This window comes from Palaemon carinicauda, chromosome 31 (genome assembly GCF_036898095.1).
Source record: "Palaemon carinicauda isolate YSFRI2023 chromosome 31, ASM3689809v2, whole genome shotgun sequence".
NCBI lineage: Eukaryota > Metazoa > Arthropoda > Malacostraca > Decapoda > Palaemonidae > Palaemon > Palaemon carinicauda.
In genome coordinates, this window is record NC_090755.1 from 84,014,773 (window position 1) to 84,035,502 (window position 20,730).

The 20,730-nt window shown below is 36.2% G+C and overlaps 1 protein-coding gene across 3 annotated transcripts in view; it reads right to left on the bottom strand.

Annotated features, from left to right (window-relative positions):
- The window catches only part of Usp32 (Ubiquitin specific protease 32), an 84,223-nt gene that overhangs the window by 4,874 nt on the left and 58,619 nt on the right, over positions 1 to 20,730 (bottom strand). For all 3 annotated transcript variants that reach the window (XM_068355541.1, XM_068355540.1, XM_068355539.1), the window contains 10 exons: positions 20,316 to 20,434; positions 18,556 to 18,714; positions 18,001 to 18,099; positions 17,255 to 17,346; positions 15,736 to 15,943; positions 15,024 to 15,203; positions 13,662 to 13,889; positions 11,458 to 11,561; positions 3,880 to 4,057; positions 1,657 to 1,749 (listed from right to left, as the gene is read on the bottom strand). In XM_068355541.1, coding sequence (XP_068211642.1) covers positions 1,657 to 1,749; positions 3,880 to 4,057; positions 11,458 to 11,561; positions 13,662 to 13,889; positions 15,024 to 15,203; positions 15,736 to 15,943; positions 17,255 to 17,346; positions 18,001 to 18,099; positions 18,556 to 18,714; positions 20,316 to 20,434 — 1,460 coding nt within the window. The remainder of the gene's footprint in view (positions 1 to 1,656; positions 1,750 to 3,879; positions 4,058 to 11,457; positions 11,562 to 13,661; positions 13,890 to 15,023; positions 15,204 to 15,735; positions 15,944 to 17,254; positions 17,347 to 18,000; positions 18,100 to 18,555; positions 18,715 to 20,315; positions 20,435 to 20,730) is intronic.

Below are 20,730 nucleotides of genomic sequence, written 5' to 3' on the forward strand. Positions count from 1 at the left end.
ACCACACTGACTCTACAACCCTCCTCTGGCGATTAAGTGTGTCTGCTAGGCAATCCCTCTTGCCCGCAATCTGACTAACTGACAACTTCCCAGCAATGAATGCAGTCCAGAAATGTATCCACTTTGTCAGCTCACACAGCTAGATGTTGTCACAATAACCCTCCGGATGCTTCCACAACATTTGCGGATAGTGCTAAAAATGCTGATAGTCCAAGTACATAGAAGAGTAGCTTCTTCTTCTGACCACACCACCAAGACGACCCTGTCGTTCAGGCGTGCACCTCTCCCTTCTTTTGATGCATCCGAGCACAGTTTCATGTCAGGAAGTGGGGAATAAAGTGGGATTCCCTGTGAGGGTTCCTTGTTACCAACAGGTAAGATTAATAAAAAGTTTCCTCGGCTTGATCAAGAGATTTGACTTTTCCTCGATTATCACACAATCCCCAGTACATGATGAAAGCAGGAAATTTAACTTAATTCTGCAGCCACTGACATATGAATAAGGCCAAGATTATCCTCTCAAGAGATACATCTACAATCCTAATCCTTGTTAGTGGTCCCCAGTTGCTACCAAGGAGAACATCTGAAAGAATACCTGAAGAGCAGTACCCAGTTTGGAGCCAAGAGACATGATCTGGTACTTCATAACACAGAGGGAGAAGGACAGAACTAAAAATGGACTGATGCACGTGAACTAAAAGTACACGTCATTTAGATACACCAAAAGCAAGAAGTCTTCCTCTCATGGAACTCTTCGAGCATATTCGTCTCCAACATCTCTCCTACCTGTCCACAAAGCCAGGGTTCTTAGAGATGGGAGAACGAATGAGTACTCTATCTGCAAGTGAGAAAGTGGAGGGAAGGCTGAACAGGGTAGTAAGTAACTGCCCTGTAGGACTCGCACTACCTAAGGCTCTGTCTTACGTCTCTGCTGATTTGCCTAAAGGCACGACAAACAATCTCCTACTCTCTGGCGTAAAAAGTCTCTTCTTCCTCTCTTTTGCCACCCCACTGCCTGGAAAGAACAAGCTGGGTATCTTGAAAGAGCTGAATGCCCCGGTTCCTTCTGAGAAGTTGTGAGCGGTCCTGTTAGGGTCTATGAAAGGACCAGAGGCCTTCCTTGCAGAACCCTGCACTGAAGAGTTCCAAAGTGACAGCTACTGGGAATTGGGCGACTTTGGCAGTCTATTGGATGGCCCAAGCCCTTGACGGACACCAAATTGATGCTCAATGACTGAGGATTTTCCCAGATCATTGTACTCACAAATGTGCGAACAGGTGTTCATCAGAAACACTGACCAGTCAGCACCGGTCCAAAGTCTGGTATCTTAGGTGCAGATGAATTTGTGGTGGATCATTTCCCCCTAACAATGTTATTCTACTGACCATGTGATCAGGGACTGAAGACGGTTCAGGAAGTCCAGCAACAGTGGGAAAATGATCCCAAGAACTGAATACGGCAGGTATGGAAAGAGCACACATGATGAAAACAGATCCCCTACCTAAAAGACGATGGTTTATAGTTCGCTTGGGAACAATCAATAATTTTCTCCTTCTTTGGGCAAGATACGTAGATATATATATGTACTGTAGTGAGAAATGAATTATGAAATTATCCCTCAAGCAGGAATATTCCACAAAAAATTATATCCTTACCTTACAACTACTGTCATTGAAACATATCCATTTGCCTTGAGGATTCTTAGCATAACAAACATAATGACCCCCTTCCATTATTCCTGTGTGACACTGCAACAATAAAAATTTACATATAAGTTTACAGCATGGGTTCATAATAAAAAAAAAAGATACAGTAACTTTGATACGAAGATTATGCTTTAAAGTATTATGTATTTCACACTTAATTACTTACTCATGCTTGATAAGTATCCCAAACAAGGCCAAGAGATCCATCTATGTTTAAACATTTAAATTATTTGTTAAGTGATTTTCTCTTTGGTGCAATTATCAAACAAAGATTGAACTTCTCTAAATTGACATCTTATTAAGAATATGCAATACAGTTCTGTTACTAATGTATGTAAGGTATTAAGAATCATAAAATGTTTGAAATCTTTCTATGAATGTGTTAATTCTTCCCAGTATTTCTACGATAACAAACAGCCCAGCGGTGAACGATGAGGACAATTATTTAAAGGTCTTCTGGGAACATCATCAGCTACAGTTATTCTTTGATACATAATGAATCGACCTTTTCTTTTGGGAAGTACAATTGTATTCAATACTCCAGCCTTTTGGTTTCATTTGTAATCATAACTTTCTTGACAATGTTTCATTTTCGACTTTCCTTACTTATATACTACTCAATCCTTTGGCACCAACAGGATGCATAGGGACACAATGAATTCATGTCATATGTTTGTTTCCAGTGCCATCTTTTTAAGCTCAATCCAATTCTCAGATCTAACCTCACTCTGCAGTCATCAGCCATCTTTCTCTTGGTCTACCACATCTTCTCTTGCCCAGTGACTTCCATTCAAGTACATCCTGGAATAACTAATCTTTCCTTCTTAAAATATGCCCCATCCATCTCCATCTTGATACTCTAACTATATATATATATACTAAGGCACTTCCCCCAATTTTGGGGGGTAGCCGACATCAACAAATGAAACAAAACAAAAAAGGGGACTTCTACTCTCTACGTTCCTCCCAGCCTAACAAGGGACTCAACCGAGTTCAGCTGGTACTGCTAGGGCGCCACAGCCCACCCTCCCACATTATCCACCACAGATGAAGCTTCATAATGCTGAATCCCCTACTGCTGCTACCTCCGCGGTCATCTAAGGCATTGGAGGAAGCAGCAAGGCCTACTGGAACTGCGTCACAATCGCTCGCCATTCATTCCTATTTCTAGCACGCGCTCTTGCCTCGCTCACATCTATCCTCCTATCACCCAGAGCTTTCTTCACTCCATCCATCCACCCAAACCTTGGCCTTCCTCTTGTACTTCTCCCATCAACTCTTGCATTCATCACCTTCTTTAGCAGACAGCCATTTTCCATTCTCTCAACATGGCCAAACCACCTCTAACTACTATATACAATTTCTAATTCTTTAGTAAGTCAACAATTTCTCTCCAATATCCTCAATAAACAATATCACTTAATAACACCAATCACCCCACAACCCAATCAAGATCGGTTTACATTCTGTCCTTTCTCTGATTTTCACATCTATCCCTAAAAAGATACGGCATTAAATGGCCATGGAGGTGAAACAAATTTGTCTCCTCAAACACAACTTTTCACAGAACCAGTCAATCTTTCTCATCTACAATCCCAACCAACGCTACTAGAAAAGATCTGCTGGGTACATCGTTTCAAATTTCATAGCTTAAATAACCCTTTATAACTTAAAATAGTTCCAGTACAATTTCTATACAATAATAAAATTAAATACTTTTGTATATATAGTACAGTATATTTTGTAATAAGAAATAGCTATAGTTAGGAAAAAAATATGGAGTTTTTATGATAAAACAATGTTTTATGAATACTTACCTGGCAGTTGTATATATATAGCTTCGAATATATATGTAACTGCCAGGTAAGTACTATTCATAAAAATGGAATTTTTATGATAAAACAAAGTTTTATGAATACTTACCTGGCAGTTATATATATATATTCAAAGCTATATATATATAACTGCCAGGTAAGTACAGTACTATTCATAAAAATGGAGTTTTTATGATAAAACAAAGTTTTATGAATACTTACCTGGCAGTTATATATATATTCGAAGCTATATATATATATAACTGCCAGGTAAGTACTATTCATAAAAACTGAAATTTATATGATCAAAATAAACGTATTCAGATTACATACACATAAGTGACATAAAAATACTTACGGCGATTGCATAGAGACTGTATTTCAAGTCTAAGGGATCATAGCCTTCTTCTAGACGATGCTGGTGAAAATCTTGAAGAGTATCACCATATAAAACCGAACCATTGCGTATGCGTCTTTTGCGATTACCACAGTCGCCACTTTTAATGGAACCTTCGTGTGGAGTGCCAGGACATGGACTGCAAATATACGTCAAATGAATAAAAAAGGATTGAAGAATAAACTTGAAAGAAAGACAGTTGAAAAAATGTCGAATACAGTAAAACCTCCTTATCCAAGGTTATCATATTTTAAGACCTCCCGCAGTTACAGAACTCAGGGAATAAGCAATATATATTCCAAGCTTTTTTCATTTTGCTCGCTTGCGACAACGACTTCATAACTCAAAAAAATGTATTTTTGAGTTATCCATATAGACGTATTCATCTTCAAATGCTAATTTTTTTTGGCAAAAGTGTCATAATTGTAGCAAAAAAAATTGATCGCTAGAGACGCTAAATGTCCTAACGACATACATTAATATGAGTGTGTTTTAATTGATTAAAATGGCTCTCCTGAAAAATAGCTGTTTTTGAGTAAGACGACGTTGTCGCAAACGAGTGATTTGTAAATATTCACTTAAGAAATGTAATAGTAATTCAAATGTTTAATAAACTACAGCAGTTAATGTAGAGTACTGTAATAACAAGACAGTTCTGTACATTATATCCTCTCCCTCTCTCTTTTATGAATACTGTAATTATTTCTATGTACTTTACTAAACTGCTGAATGTAAAATTACAATTACTGTAGTTTTAACATGATACTGTCCTGTATGACAATAATATCCAACTAACGCATAAACAATACAACCCTAAAAAGTATGTTTATGTTCCCACAAGTGTTTCTTCATCATCATCTCCTACGCCTATTGACGTAAAGGGCCTCGGTTAGATTTCGCCAGTCATCTCTATCTTGAGCTTTCAATTCAACACTTCTCCATTCCTAATCTCCTACTTCATGCTTTATAGTTCTCAGCCATGTAGGCCTGGGTCTTCCAACTCTTCTAGTGCAGTGATTTTTAACTTGGGCGCTACCGCCCCCTAGGGGGCGCTGCTGACTTTTAGGGGGGGCGGAAATAATCAGGGGGCGCTATGTTCAGAAGGTGGAACGATATTTACCCACTTTAAATTTGCGCTAAGCTGTGCAGAGTACACACCCACGAGTCAGGTGAAGAAACAAGTAATAATACAAGTAATATGATATTTTAATTATAAAATAAATTTTTGAATATACTTACCCGGTGAATATATAATAGCTGCAACTCTGTTGCTCGACAGACAAAAAAACAGTAAAAACTCGCCAGCGATCGCTATACAGGTTGCGGGTGTGCCCACCAGCGCCAACTGTCGGCCAGATACCAGACTCGATGTAAACAAAGACTCAATTTCTTCTCATCCCACTGCGTCTCTATTGGGGAGGAAGGGAGGGTCGTTTAATTTATATATTCACCGGGTAAGTATATTCAAAAATTTATTTTATAATTAAAATATCATTTTTAAATATTTAACTTAGCCGGTGAATATATAATAGCTGATTCACACCCAGGGTGGTGGGCAGAGACCAGTTAAATATGTTTACATCGTACAAGCTAAGAGTTTTTATTTCATTTTGGAAGTTATCAATATAACAAAAACAAAATAAATAGGTACCTGGTAAGGAAGTCGACTTAGACGATTACTCTGCCTTGTAAGTACGTCTTCCTTACGGAGCCTCGCGATCCTCTTAGGATGCTGACAGACCCCTAGGAGCTGAAGTATCAAGGGCTGCAACCCATACAACAGGACCTCATCAAACCCCTAATCTGGGCGCTCTCAAGAAATGACTTTGACCACCCGCCAAATCAACCAGGATGCGAAAGGCTTCTTAGCCTTCCGGACAACCCATAAAAAAACAACATTTCAAGAGACAGATTAAAAGGATATGGAATTAGGGAATTGTAGTGGTTGAGCCCTCACCCACTACTGCACTCGCTGCTACGAATGGTCCCAGTGTGTAGCAGTTCTCGTAAAGAGACTGGACATCTTTCAAGTAAAATGACGCGAACACTGACTTGCTTCTCCAATAGGTTGCGTCCATTATACTTTGCAGAGATCTATTTTGCTTAAGGGCCATGGAAGTTGCTACAGCTCTAACTTCGTGCGTCTTAACCTTAAGCAAAGATCAGTCTTCCTCACTCAGATGTGAATGAGCTTCTCGTATTAACAATCTGATAAAGTATTACAAGGCATTCTTTGACATAGGCAAGGATGGTTTCTTAACTGAACACCATAAAGCTTCAGATTGGCCTTGTAAAGGTTTAGTACAATCTAAATAGAACTTAAGAGCTCTAACAGGACATAAGACTCTTTCTAGTTCATTGCCTACGATTTCCGATAAGCTGGGAATATCGAAAGATTTAGGCCAAGGCCGAGAAGGTAGTTCATTTTTGGCTAGAAAACCAAGTTGCAGCGAACAAGTAGCTTTTTCCGACGAAAATCCGATGTTCTTGCTGAAGGCATGAATCTCACTGACTCTTTTAGCCGAGGCTAAGCATACCAGGAAAAGAGTCTTAAGAGTGAGATCTTTCAGGGAGGCTGACTGTAAAGGCTCAAACCTGTCTGACATGAGGAATCTTAGTACCACGTCTAAATTCCACCCAGTAGTAGCCAAACGACGCTCCTTAGAGGTCTCGAAAGACTTAAGGAAGTCTTGCAGATCTTTATTGTTGGAAAGATCTAAGCCTCTATGCCGGAAGACCGATGCCAACATGCTTCTGTAGCCCTTGATAGTGGGAGCTGAAAGGGATCGTTCTTTTCTCAGGAATAAGAGAAAATCAGCTATTTGGGCTACAGAGGTACTGGTCGAGGATACAGAAACTGACTTGCACCAGTCTCGGAAGACTTCCCACTTCGATTGGTAGACTCTAATGGTAGACGCCCTCCTTGCTCTAGCAATCGCACTGGCTGCCTCCTTCGAAAAGCCTCTAGCTCTCGAGAGTCTCTCGATAGTCTGAAGGCAGTCAGACGAAGAGCGTGGAGGCTTTGGTGTACCTTCTTTACGTGTGGCTGACGTAGAAGGTCTACTCTTAGAGGAAGACTTCTGGGAACGTTAAGAGAATCCAGACATTAATATATCAAAATATATATGGCTTATTTGAATATATATGTATGTATATATATATATAATATGCACACATATATACATAAATATACACATATATATACAGGTATATAGATAGATAGATAGAGATAGATAGGTATATGTATATTAACTAAGTTAATAATGAATTAGTTTTATAAATAAATAAATGAATAAATAAACGAACAATAAATGAGGAACAGATAAATATATATTTCCTTTTCCAAATAGATAATAAATCGATGTCACTTTAATTTCACTCATGAAACAACAACACTTATGTATATTGTGATATTTTACGGTATTTCCATTACTTAGGAATAATTAAACTCTGAATGAAAGAGTTGATGCTGTTTCAGTTCAGAGCTACCTCTGCCTTTGTTATTAGTAGTAGTACTTTTAGTAATTCATAACAGTAAGGCTGAAACGTGTACATTACAACGAGTACTAAACGCGTTCAGACCTGTATCATCTTGGCTGCGTTGACAGAGAAGTTAAGCTCATCACTCATATTTCATAGTACTGCTTGTTGCCAGATTGAAAAGAGGTATGAAATTACATTACGGGAAGTTAAAAAATCGTTAGATAAATAATTTGGGCACTATTTCTGAAATCTAAATTTGTTGAAAATGAAAGTTCCTGGACGTAGTTTTCTGGATTGGTTTCAATGCCTATGATATGCAACAATTCTCACGGTCTTAGCTGACTTTCGCCAACTTTGTCATGAAAATGAAGAAGAATTTGAACGGCTCTTGCTACATACGGAAGTCAGATGGCTTTCAAAAGGCAACTGTCTACGACGCTTTTATGACCTCTATGATTCTGTTCTTGATTTCTTTAAGTGTAAATTATTGGACGAGAAAATTAGTACAGATTTGGAAAACAGAAGAGCAGATGTTGCTTATTTGTCTGATATTTTCAACAAATTAAATGAGGTCAACATTAAATTGCAAGGAACCAAAATGTGTCTCATCAAAGCAAAGGGAATAATAATGGCATTTATTAGTAAATTAGATTTCTACAAAAGCTGTTTACTAAGACTAGACTTAAATCAGTTTCCTAGCTTAAAAGCACTGAAGGAAAACCAAACCGATGATTCTTGTTTGTCAGACACTGATCTAGACTGCTATTCCTCTCATCTTCAAGCACTGAAAGAAGATATGACGATCAGATTTAAAGATCTCAAAGAATTGAAAATACCAGAGTGGGTTGTAAATCCATTCCAGGCTGATGCAACCAATGCTGATCCAAATCTAGTTGAAGAACTTATAGACTTGCAAAATGACATTGAAGGTAAAGTGTTGTTTCAGCAGATTGGCTATGAAGCTTTCTGGCCAAAGAAACAAGATAAATATCCTCATCTTTGGAAAAAAATCAAATTATTATTGTTAGCATTTCCTTCATTATACCTGGTAGAGAAAGGATTCAGTGTTGTCTTGCAACTCTTGACTAAGCAGAGAAATAGATTGCAAATATGTAAAAGGGGTGACTTGAGGCTCTGTTTATCAAATATTGAACCTGATATTATTAAGTTGGCAAGTTCTCACCAGGCCCAAGGTAGTCATTAATTACATTTGTTTCCTGATTTTTTTTTTGGATACGTATTTTTTTCATATTATTATTAGTATTATTATTTTGAGGTTTGTTTGTTTGGAGGCACATACATATTCTATTTGAAAATTAACCTAAATACTGCGACTATTTTCTTCAAGTAATAATAAATGTGGATGTATTGGTATTAAGTAAATATATCATATTCTAAGGATTAAATTTTTTATTTCCTAACTGGAAAACACTACAATGTAGAATCCGATGCAGCTTCACTGCATCAGTCATCATTTTAGTACAGCACTTATATTATGGTGGGCGCTAGCCTATAGAAATATCTGAAAAGGGGCGCTAGGGAGAAAAAGGTTAAGAACCACTGTTCTAGTGTCTTGTGGAGCCCAGCTGGACGTTTGTGAACTAATCTCTCAAGTGTTTACAAATATATATAAATAAATATAATAATATAAACTAAGAGTCAGGCACTTTGTTAAATTCCTTCTTTCTACGTCAAAAATAATCTCTGGCAAAGTCCATTATATACACATGCTTAAAAAACTACTTAAATTACAATCGCAAAAGAGAATGGTTCAACATCTGCTACTTACAGTCTTCTTCGATGATAGAAGTCACCCATATAGATAAAATATAGTGGGAAATACTGAATATCAGGGAAAAATGATAATACAATAAGGAATAATAAAAGGGAGTGAGGATAATGTGGAATACAGGTTATGGTATAAGGAATCAACTAAGACTGAAATGAAGAGTAAAAATGAATGAATAACATGAATAAAAACATAAGTGAAAAGCAAATAGAAAAGAGAGCAAAATAGGAGAAGCCCTTGGGCCAAAATTCCCTTTACTTGAAACACAACTTTATAGCAGCCTACTCTACTGAGTGGTGATGTAATGGCGAGTGGTTTTAAAATTCTATCAGGTACTTCCTGTTTAGCTGTTGGGGTTAAGTGAGTTTTCAGTGTATATTTTTTATAATGGTATCAATAGTTCAACAACGGATAGGCGAAGCAGCAGATGAGATTTTACTCTGCTTAAAATTTTCTTATAATGTCTTTTAACATTACAATGGTCTTTGAAAAATAGTTTTAATGAGACACATTGTTATCATGTTAGGCTAGAATTTCAGCCTTTGTCCAGAGACTCAAACGACTTCAGAGTTGCATGAAGAAGTTACAAAAAACAAGTTTCTGAAGCTCACCATCATCAAAGCTAGACTTGGTAATGATCATCTTCCTAGCTATAATCAACTAGCTTTGTCTTCTCCAGATCTTACCCTTAACTAAAATCTCGTTTTCTTTTACGAATAGTGGTTTTCACACGCCCCTGCTTTATAAACGACGCCCACTGGGTGTTCACGCGAGGTTAGTAATCTCTGCATTCCATACTTTAACTTTCCCTGGTATATTTGGAAGTATTTATATCAGAAAAGTGTAAGGAAGGACCCTTTTCACCAGGCGTCATAGGTCTACCCAGAAATCTAGTTTTCTTTTACATCTGGAACTTTTAATTTAGTCAAACTACTTGAATATATTTTTCCATGAGGATTAGCTAGGCATACACATTCTCCACAACGATTATTTAAATCACAAAATCGCCCATGGCACGAGACACCAAGAGAATGTGGAGCATGATGGCCCAGAAATAATTCTCATGAACAGCCTACACAATAATTAATGACAAATCCAGACTGTACCCCTTGTTTCCTTTCCTGACTGGACTATTTTCTCTGATAATAATAAAAATAGAATTACAAATAACCTAAATAACACTTATCAATCTGTCTGGAGACTTTACAACAAGAGATAACAAACATTCAACTTGATAAAACAAGATCAATGAAGGAAAGACTGAAAATGGTATGGCCTACCCATGCCATGGTTATTACCATTAGTAGCTAGATTTTCTCAATACTAACTGTAGGGCCAAGGCTATTGAAAAATAAGAAAACAGGATCCATTTTAGTGTTTTTTTTGGGGGGGTAAATGTTAATACAGTAACCCCACGTTTCTCGCGGTTCAAATATCATAAATCCACAACTACGCTGACTTTTCAATACATATACGTATATGGAAAATATACTGTGGATTTTCTGGAAAATGCTAAAAAAATTATGTACATATCCAAAATTTCTCATAAAATCCATTAAAACATTAATAACAGTTGTCCCTGTTATTAATAGAGTACAGGATGGGTTGTTAACAGTACAGGGAGGATTTAAAAAGTTCAAATGCACATTAAACTAGAGGGGTACTCAGTGGAACACAGACCTCGGCCGCAACGGCTTATTTCTCGACCTTTTGCTCGACATGGACCTTTGACCTTAACACGTATTACTTGATGTGGATTTTCACATACTTGAATATGAATCACGTGTGAAGTCTCTGTGACAACAATGTCCAAACTTATGACTAATTACGTGAATTGGCCATTTTGCTTGATAATGACCTTTGACCTTGACCTTCTAAAATATAATTATTTCCAGCTTTTTACATAAGTTAATCCTTACAAATTTCATTACTCTATAATCAAAATTGGAGCCAGGAAGCGGTTCACAAACACACACACAAACAAAGGAACAGGGGGAAAAACAAAACCTCCTTCCAACTTCGCTGGCAGAGGTATCAATCAAATATGGTGTCCGCACTTCACGGAAATTCAAGTATCGCGGCCGTTCTAGGAACTTATCTATCGCGATAAACGAGGGGTCACTGTATACGCAAGCTTTGAGAATGTTGCAATATGATCAAAAGGGGAGGTCCATAGAAATAAAGTCCTTCATGAATGAAAGCTAAAATGAAATTTTCTTGTCTCACAAAGCTATTTTATAAACATAAAAAAGAAATAGGTGACTTACCTTGCTGTACTATTGCATATGCTCCCATTTATGGACCCATTCATAGAAGGCCGGCCATTTCTTAAACTAGATTCCTCCTCGTTCCCTTTAATGTGTTCGATGATCTGCGGGTAAAAGGATATTAAAAATCTTGTATCATATTCATACTGCTTCTAAATTATAAATAAATAGCTCCTCATAAAGGCTATATTGTTGTTCAAAAAACAATTCTAATCATGAAATTCATCATTTAAATACAGTACTTATCTGGTAGTCATGTTTAGTAGTTCAAAGACACAGCTTCCCGACCTCTAACAAAAACAATTTTTCCGCTCCTTCCTAACTCCCCATACCCTGAGATGTCAAATAGACCCGATAGGTGGCATCACAGGGTGAATCTACTACAAACAAATATGCTTCCAAGCTTTTGGTAGCCCCAAAGAAATAAAACTCCATGTCAATAAAGGTGGGCAGGACAGGAAATACAGGTAGATGTCTACCAGTACAGTAAGTACAGCATTCAATTAACTAGAGGGGAACTCAGTAGAGTGCAGACCTCCGGCGCGGCAGCTTATGCTTCTCGACCTTGACCTTCGATCTTAACATATATTAATTGGCGTGGATTTTCATACACTCAAATATGAACCAAGTTTGAAGTCTCTGTGACAAGAATGTCCAAACTTCCGGTTGATTACGTGAATTGGACATTCTGCTTGACCGTGACCTTGATCTTCCAAAATTTAGTAATTTCCAGCTTTTTACATAACAGTAAATCGCTGCAAGTTTCATTTCTATACGATTAAAATTTTGGCCAGGAAGCTGTTTACATACAAACACACACACAGAACAGGGGCAAAAACATAAGCTCCTTCCAACTTCGTTGGCAGAGGTAATGAAGTGGCAGATACAGTACTGGCGGTAAGCCTAACCACGATCGTTCTTGGAGGTTTAAAAGCTTATCGAAGATTTATCAAGGGGTGGGGTAAAACATTACTTCAATACAGAGTGGGAAGCCTATGGGTGCGAATGATTAAACATCATGAGTAAAAGGTAAGATTCATTTAATTAAACAATGATTTCATTAAGAAATTAAGCTTCAACTGAGATACAACTAGGCCTCCCAGCAAATAAACAATTTAGTTTTCTATAAGGGCAGAATGACTACAATAAAAAGCCTATGATCAATGAACCACAAATTTTATGAATAAATCTGTAACCATTAGTTGAAGAATCTTCAAAATGAGTTTCTGTAACTAGCACCTAAAGTGGACGCACTAAATCTGCACAATTGGTACAGTTATTACCTGGTATCTATGCTACTCCCCAAATTTTATCCAAATATTAAATCCTTTGTAATTACAAAGTACAGCTGCGTATAAAAATAACGACGATAATATTTATGACTCAAAAAATATAAAATAAAAAATTACTTCATCTTCATTCTTTCAAATGTGACTGATCAATTCCTGAGTAAGTAAGCTACATAACAACCAAAAAAATTTCTCTCAATGAAGGGTCAATTTTTATTATCTTGCAGTACTGTTGTAAATTAATTATGGCAAAAGTTAAGAAATGAACCTTGTAACTGCATTTTAAAAACTAGAAAAATTAAGTGTTAGATTTTTATATTTTTTAATATCAGATTATTACATGTTTTGGACAAGGGTAACTTCTAGACCTCAGGTTCCACATAATAAAAACATTCTTAGTTTTCATCAATACTGATACTTTGTTGGAATTTTAATCAGTTTAACAATACATTATCTTAAAAATATAATTTTCTGGGTCAACAAATTTAAGGACAAGTTTTGTTAGCTAGAATTAACCCTTTTACCCCCAAAGGACGTACTGGTACGTTTCACAAAAGCCATCCCTTTACCCCCATGGACGTACCGATACGTCCTTGCAAAAAATGCTATAATTTTTTTTTTTTTCATATTTTTGATCTTTTTTTGAGAAAATTCAGGCATTTTCCAAAAGAATGAGACCAACCTGACCTTTCTATGACAAAAATTAAGGCTGTTAGAGCAATTTAAAAAAAAATATACTGCAAAATGTGCTGGGAAAAAAATAACCCCCTGGGGGTTAAGGGTTGGAAATTTCCAAATAGCCTGGGGGTAAAAGGGTTAAAAATATGTTTTTGGTCAACGAATATAAGGACGATATTTTGCTAGCCAGAATTAATAAACCACATAATTAAAACTAGACAAAACCTGTATACATACTTTGTTTTCAGGCACCATTTCCAAGAAAATATTGTCCCGATCCTGAAGGTTGGCAAAATATACGGCAGGCTCCACACCTTCCAGCTCAGCTTTATGTAGGTGTATAGTTTGGCGAGGAACAGATGCAAGGTATTCCGTTGGATCAAAGTCTTTCAAGGGGAAATCAACAATCTTCTGGCTCTTTACCCATTTATTGCCCACAAATTGAAACCGTTTCAAATGTACAATCTGTTGGAGAAACATTTGGCATTTGTTGTTAATAGTTTATATATGACATATCTATTTTGACATTGTTACTGTTTTAGAATGATTTATTGTTAATTTGTTCTCATTCTTTATTTATTTCCTTATTTTCTTTTCTCACTGGGCTATTTTTCCCTATTGGAGCCCTTGAGCTTATAGCATCTAACTTTTCCAGCTGGGATTGTAGCTTGGCTAGTAATAATAATAATAATAATATAAAAATTTCTATTTACAATATAGAAAATAAAATGAAAATAAACCACAAGGTAAAATAGAAATTTCAGCTAATAATCTTTTTTAAAATCAAATTCTGTAATATATACTTAACCTAGTTATATGAAAACAGGATATCTGGGTTTATATAATACACATTTTTCACCAAAGCCACAACATCCCCTTGTAGTAGCATATCCAAGGCCTCAATGTATTAACTTTGCCTAAGACTTTTAATCAATTCCCTTTAGTTTCCTTCTACATAGCTTTCCTCAGTGGCCTTTTTACACTTCTTAACATTAACTGTAATCTACTTACTCCCCTTTTCCTATCATAAGGATACTTTATGCTTATATCAACAAAATTGTCATGCTTATTGTTTGTTCAGCGTTACAGTTTATAAAGTCATTATATCATCCGATTTCAAACACATCGTAATCAACCACAATAAGTAGTACCTTTTTAGGGCAGTGGTTCCCAACCTGGGGGAAATTTCCCCCTGGGGGGAAATTTGAAGCTTCCTGGGGGAAAATAATTACACTACCTACTAACTAAAACAAGCGGAAAATGTTCTCATAGTACGTGCGGCAATTTGTTGTTAGCCATTCAATTGTGATATGATCATATCAGTTCTCAAAGACATGATATTCAAGGGGAGAATTGGAGTGTCATGCCTATTTCTGAGGTAGGCGAGTGGGCATGAGGGCTGGGCGGGCCATGAAGGGGGAAATCTGGATGGTTGAACTGGGTGCAAGGGGGAAATGACAGAAAAAAGGTTGGGCACCACTGTTTTAGGGCTTTTAATATGCCTTTTTTATGGAAGAAAATTCATGACATGTCTGATGTTTCTACATTTCCGTGCTAAAACCAGTGAAGATTATCTAGATAAAAAAAAAGAGGACTCACCAAAATTGGAGGCAATCTCCAAATCTGCAGCTTTTTCGCCGCTTGCTGGAGCTTTTTACAACCATCACAAGAATACTCCAATGTCTCTTCAGAACAAAATGCTTCCAAGCAATCCGATAATGCAATAGGTTCCACATGCTTGCGTCTCATTTCATCCACGCTGGTGTGGTCCAAGAACACCTAATGAAGGCAGAAAGTCATAGATATGTTACATACTCCTGCTGGAAAAAGACTTCGACATGAAAATTATTTAAAATCAAACGCAGTATTTGAATTCCACTATGTTAGGAATCCTTTAGAAAAATAAAATATGCAGATTTTAAGAAGCTCTTTAATGTATGCTTTATTTCAATATACATTAACTGCTAATCAAGAACTAATGGAAGATCCATAAACTAGAGTCAAAATGGATTTAGTTATGTCATGAGGTTACAGGCAGTTATAAGATGCCAAACCTGGCAGTTCTCTATTCTTCCCAGCTGGAGCCCTTGGACTTACAGCATCCTGCTTTTCCAACTAGGGTTGTAGCTTAGCAAGTAATAATAATAATAATAATAATAATAATAATAATAATAATAATAATAATAATAATAATAATAACTACTATGTGACCTACATCAACTTGACAATTAATTCAATTTGGAATACCTATCATAAAAAAAAGAATCAGTATAGTTTTGTTTTTGTTTAAAAACAATAACCAAACACTAACCCTTTCCAGAGCCGACTGATAACGAAGATGGAGAGCAGTAGGGTCCCAGTCTATGGCCAAAAATGCAGCATTCATCGAGAAAGTATCATCATCGCAAGGTAACTGGCATCCTCTGCAAAATCTATACCAGGGACACCACGCACACAAAAGTCCTTCTCTTTCCACAACGCGTAATACAAATGGAAATTCATACCCGAGACTATCATCACTGTAATACAAAGAGAGAACATTATTCGAATAAAAAGCAGCTTAAAAAGTTTAAATGATTCAAAGAAAATATAAATGTACCTGAAAGTTTTCCTTAGCATTTATCTGTATATCATTATCCGAACTATTGCCGACCCTTTTTAAAATTCTATTTTGACAAATCCTTACTATGTAAGATATATAAAACTGCAAGATAATCAATCATTTAATACAAAGAATGTAGGTCTTATCTAACACTTGCAAGAGATAATTACAAGAGTTTACAAGTCAAGAATTAAAAGTATAATTGTGTCTAAAGAATATTAGCCTATTTCTTTTAATTGGAAAAGTTTGACCCTATTTGAAATCAATTATAAATTCACCAAAGAAAAACTATTAGTGTCGCACTGATACTTAAAATGAGAATAAGCATACAGCATGAACTGATTTTACAGAAATAAAATAAACAAACACTAATGAAACAAATTTTAAAAGCAATTTGCATTTTCCCAGCTATATAAACTTGAGTCTTTGAAATAGGAAATGTCTTCAGCGAAAATGGGATGGCCTTTGAAATTGTTAACGAGTTAATCAACGACAGGTGGCGAGTGCAAGTGAGTAGCCCTACCCATTACCCTGTCAAAGACTCATCACTTTATATCTTTGGCTTAGGACTGATTGAAGTACTTGCAAATATGCTATGCCTTTACATTAAGCTTTCACTCCATGAGATTAAACATCAGATGAATTATCTACAAACTATTAACCCTTTTACCCCCAGGCTCTTTGGAAATTTCCAACCCTTAACCCCCAAGGGGTTATTTTCTTCCCAGCACATTTTGCAGTATATTTTATTTAAATTGCTCCAACAGCCTTAATTTTTGTCATAGAGAGGTCAAGTTGGTCTCATTCTCTTGGAAAATGCCTGAATTTTTTCAAAAAATTATCAAAAATATGAAAAAAAAAATTTTTATAGCATTTTTTTGCAAAGACGTACCGGTACGTCCATGGGGGTAAAGGGATGGGTTTTGTGAAACGTACCAGTACGTCCTTTGGGGGTAAAAGGGTTAACTTTTGCAGGATTCTGCATATTTCTCCCTGTGGTCTAAGACCATAGCTGTCCTATTCTCTATGACCTCCTGGAACTTTAAACTGGTTGGCATCTTACCAATTCATGTAATTGCTACTCTCTCCTTCTCATTCCATTCCAAATCTAGGTCAATGAAAGGGATTCAAGGTAAAATGACTTCAACGAAATTCATTGCTCTGAGGATACAAATCACCTCATTATGTTATTCAGGATAGTTTCTAAAATGTAAATGTTACAACTTACCAGTCATGAGCATGATTTGGTCCAGCAGCTTCAGATGGGGGTAAAGGTGACACTAATCTAGAAACTTGCAGCCAAACACCTTGGTATAGGTCCTGCAAAATAGGATTCAGAATTCTGTACAGTGTACTATCCAATGCTGCTCTTTAGCAGTTAAAATTAAAAAAATATATATTTCTACATATATATTAAAAATTCCTAGTTGTATAAATGAAACTAAGGTGATCCTTACCACTAACTTATGAATCTTTTTGATGAAACAAAAATATGACGATGGTTACACACTCAGGTTGGTTTATTACCAGTATACCTACATTTTTTTAATATAGATGAAGGAAGCAATGTGCATTAGTTATACACAAATCATAGAAACAAACTCTCCTTTCAAATGTACAAATGGGACACAAATCACACCTAAAAATTAAAATATATATTTCATTGAGACTACAATAGCATTACCCTTTGTGGGTTTTTCAACAAAAAAATAGGCAAAACTACCGGTCATAATAATTTATCTGTTCATAATTTTGAAGTAACAACTTTGCTAGTGAGTGCCCCTCTAGTTGGAAATGTTTCACTGTACTGTATAAGATGATCTAATGAGTTTTGAAAAATAGATAACTCACTTTGAAATCATCGATATCTTTCTGAAGAATGGTAGGCTACATACCAAATTCTGGGTAAAAATTTGTAGGCAGACAATAAGAAAATGGGATGAGATTACCCGAAAAAGTTCACTATATACATACCTGACGAGTAGTTGATGAATGGCAAGGAACGACAAGGGGTAACCCAAATAAACTAGGCCTTGTTTTTTGAGATGACAAGAAGTAGACCTCTTGTCGCATCTGAAACAGAATACGAACAGCAAGCATGAATGGGGATACCTTAACGTGGTAAGTGTGTGTGTGTATTGCCATGATCAGCAGGGCCACTACATATTAGGATGATTTGTTGTGAGCAATCAGACTTAAGTCTCCCACCAATCGGCAGATGTTTGCACGGTGATAAATTGGCCAAACCCCAATACAAGAATAAGGTTATATCTGAGGCCCTTGTCCTCCAGTAGATTAGAAATGGCTGTATTTGTTGTTGTTGTATTATATTTTATATCATATATATATATATATATATATATATATATATATATATATATATATATATATATATATATATATATATAAAGATAAACCCAGTCTCCTTAATGGCAGCACATTGGTATGAATTACAGTGAACACTCAAAAATAAAAAATAAGATACCGATCTTCAACAGTACATACAAACTTTTTTTATACAGAACTCACCATTTTTCTGTGGAAGGCAATAATAAATCCTTTTTGAGTATTTAAGAGATCGTTGTCGTGTTGAATCGATGAAGAGGTGGAAGAAGCAGGGCCCGATGTGTTAGACGATAAACTGCTACTACTGTCTTTCCGCTGTATGGGATTACTTACAGAAGAGTCCTGAAATAGAGAAGGAAAGAATCAAGCCGGGGATGACATGTCTAACTATCTTCGTCAGAAGGTCATGTTTTGATAGGCATGTGATTATTTATTCATGCTTGTTTGTTTGTGATTCTCATGTTGCATAAGATTTTTCATAACTCTGACCATCCTTTACATTCAGATCTCCCTGGACAATTCTATCCTGTTCGTAATACTAGGCAGGCAGTTAATTCTAATAGCCAGGCTTTCTCCATCACGAGGCTCAATACTACGCAGTACTCTAGAAGTTTTATTCCAGCTGTGACCAAGTTGTGGAATGATCTTCCTAATCGGGTAGTTGAATCAGTAGAACTTCAAAAGTTCAAAGTTGGAGCAAATGCTTTTTTGTTGACCAGGCGGACATGAGTCTTTTTATAGTTTATTTATGACATATTTGTTTTTGATGTTGTTAATAGTTTATATATGACATGTCTGTTTTGACGTTGTTACTTTTTTTAGAATGATTTATTGTTAATTTGTTCTCTTCATTTATTTATTTCCTTATTTCCTTTCCTCACTGGGCTATTTTTCCCTGTTGGAGCCCCTGGGCTTATAGCATCTTGCTTTTCCAACTAGGGTTGTAGCTTGGATAGTAATAATAATAACTCAAAACATATTAGATCGAATAGCATGAAATTTGGTGGGATGATTGTCCAGGATCCAAGGACAATTTCATTAGATTTTGGGAGTGACTGGGTTAAAGTTCATGATCACAAAAAGGTAAAAAAGTTCATCTGCTATATCGTGGTCAACCTTTACCCGATTTGCATTAAACTAGTGCCAAATTGTGCATAACTCAATTGCCTATCCTGTGATATTCAAGATGATATAAATGAAGATATGTGCTTTACCGAGTGCCTGTTCTATAGTCAATTTCTTTTAGCGATGCAGATTTGCACCCACTCGCAGCGGTGCCCTTTTACCTCGGAAAAGTTTCCTGATTGCTGATTGGTTGGACGAGATAATTCTAACCAATCAGCGATCAGGAAAATTTTCCGAGCTAAAAGGGCACTGCTGCGAGCCGGTGCAAATCTGCCTCGATAATAGAAATGGACAATAGTTAGTTCTTGCTATTGTCATTTTCCAGTAGGTGTCAATTAGATCTCTATGCGTTTAATATCAGACTGAAGAAAAAGAAACTAAATCAATATTAATCTTAGCAAACAGTATGATAAATCATGAAAGATGGTGTTACCCATCAGGCTGACCACTGCTTTAATGAGAAATGAAACAAAAAGGAGATTGAATCTTAGAAAATAATTTTCATCAACACTAATCAGATATGAACTAATCATCTCACTACAAATTGCAGGATTTATTTCCTGTACCTCACTACTCGCGTGTAATTGCTAATTCATGTTAGGACGGTGAGAAAATCTATTCCATGAGTTTCAAATGGATGACTTGAAAAGGTTAAGTGGATCACAATGCCAGAGGATATAAATTTTCAGTTACTATGATCTACAAAATGCTTTGGTTGATATTTGTACAAAAAATACCATACTTCCCACGTTCATTCCCACTGACATATCATTCCACATTTATAAAGCAAATAGACACAAAGGTGATTAACCACTAACCTGTTGGGACTGAATTTGACTAGATAATAAACTTGACTTGCTGCCGAAGACACCAAAGCTGGGCCCCGAAATAACACTCTCATTTGTACCGGCACTTTTGGTGGGGCTGCTAATTCCCTCTGCAAAAAAAAAAGGAAATTTAAAGAGTTTACAAAAAAAAAAGAAAAATACTTGCTTCTTCTACTTATAATAATCACATTTGAATAAACTTACTCCTCTTAGTGTATAATATTAATATTCAATTAGAATCTGGCAATGGAATAGTCAGGAATACTCATAATAGACTAGTCAAAAGCAAGTACTCAATAAACTTGCAATTAAAGTACCGTAGATATATTTTAGATCAAACATGAAAAAGTCATCAAAATATCTCTTGATAACCAATAGATATATCTAGCAGTTGAAATTAATGTAT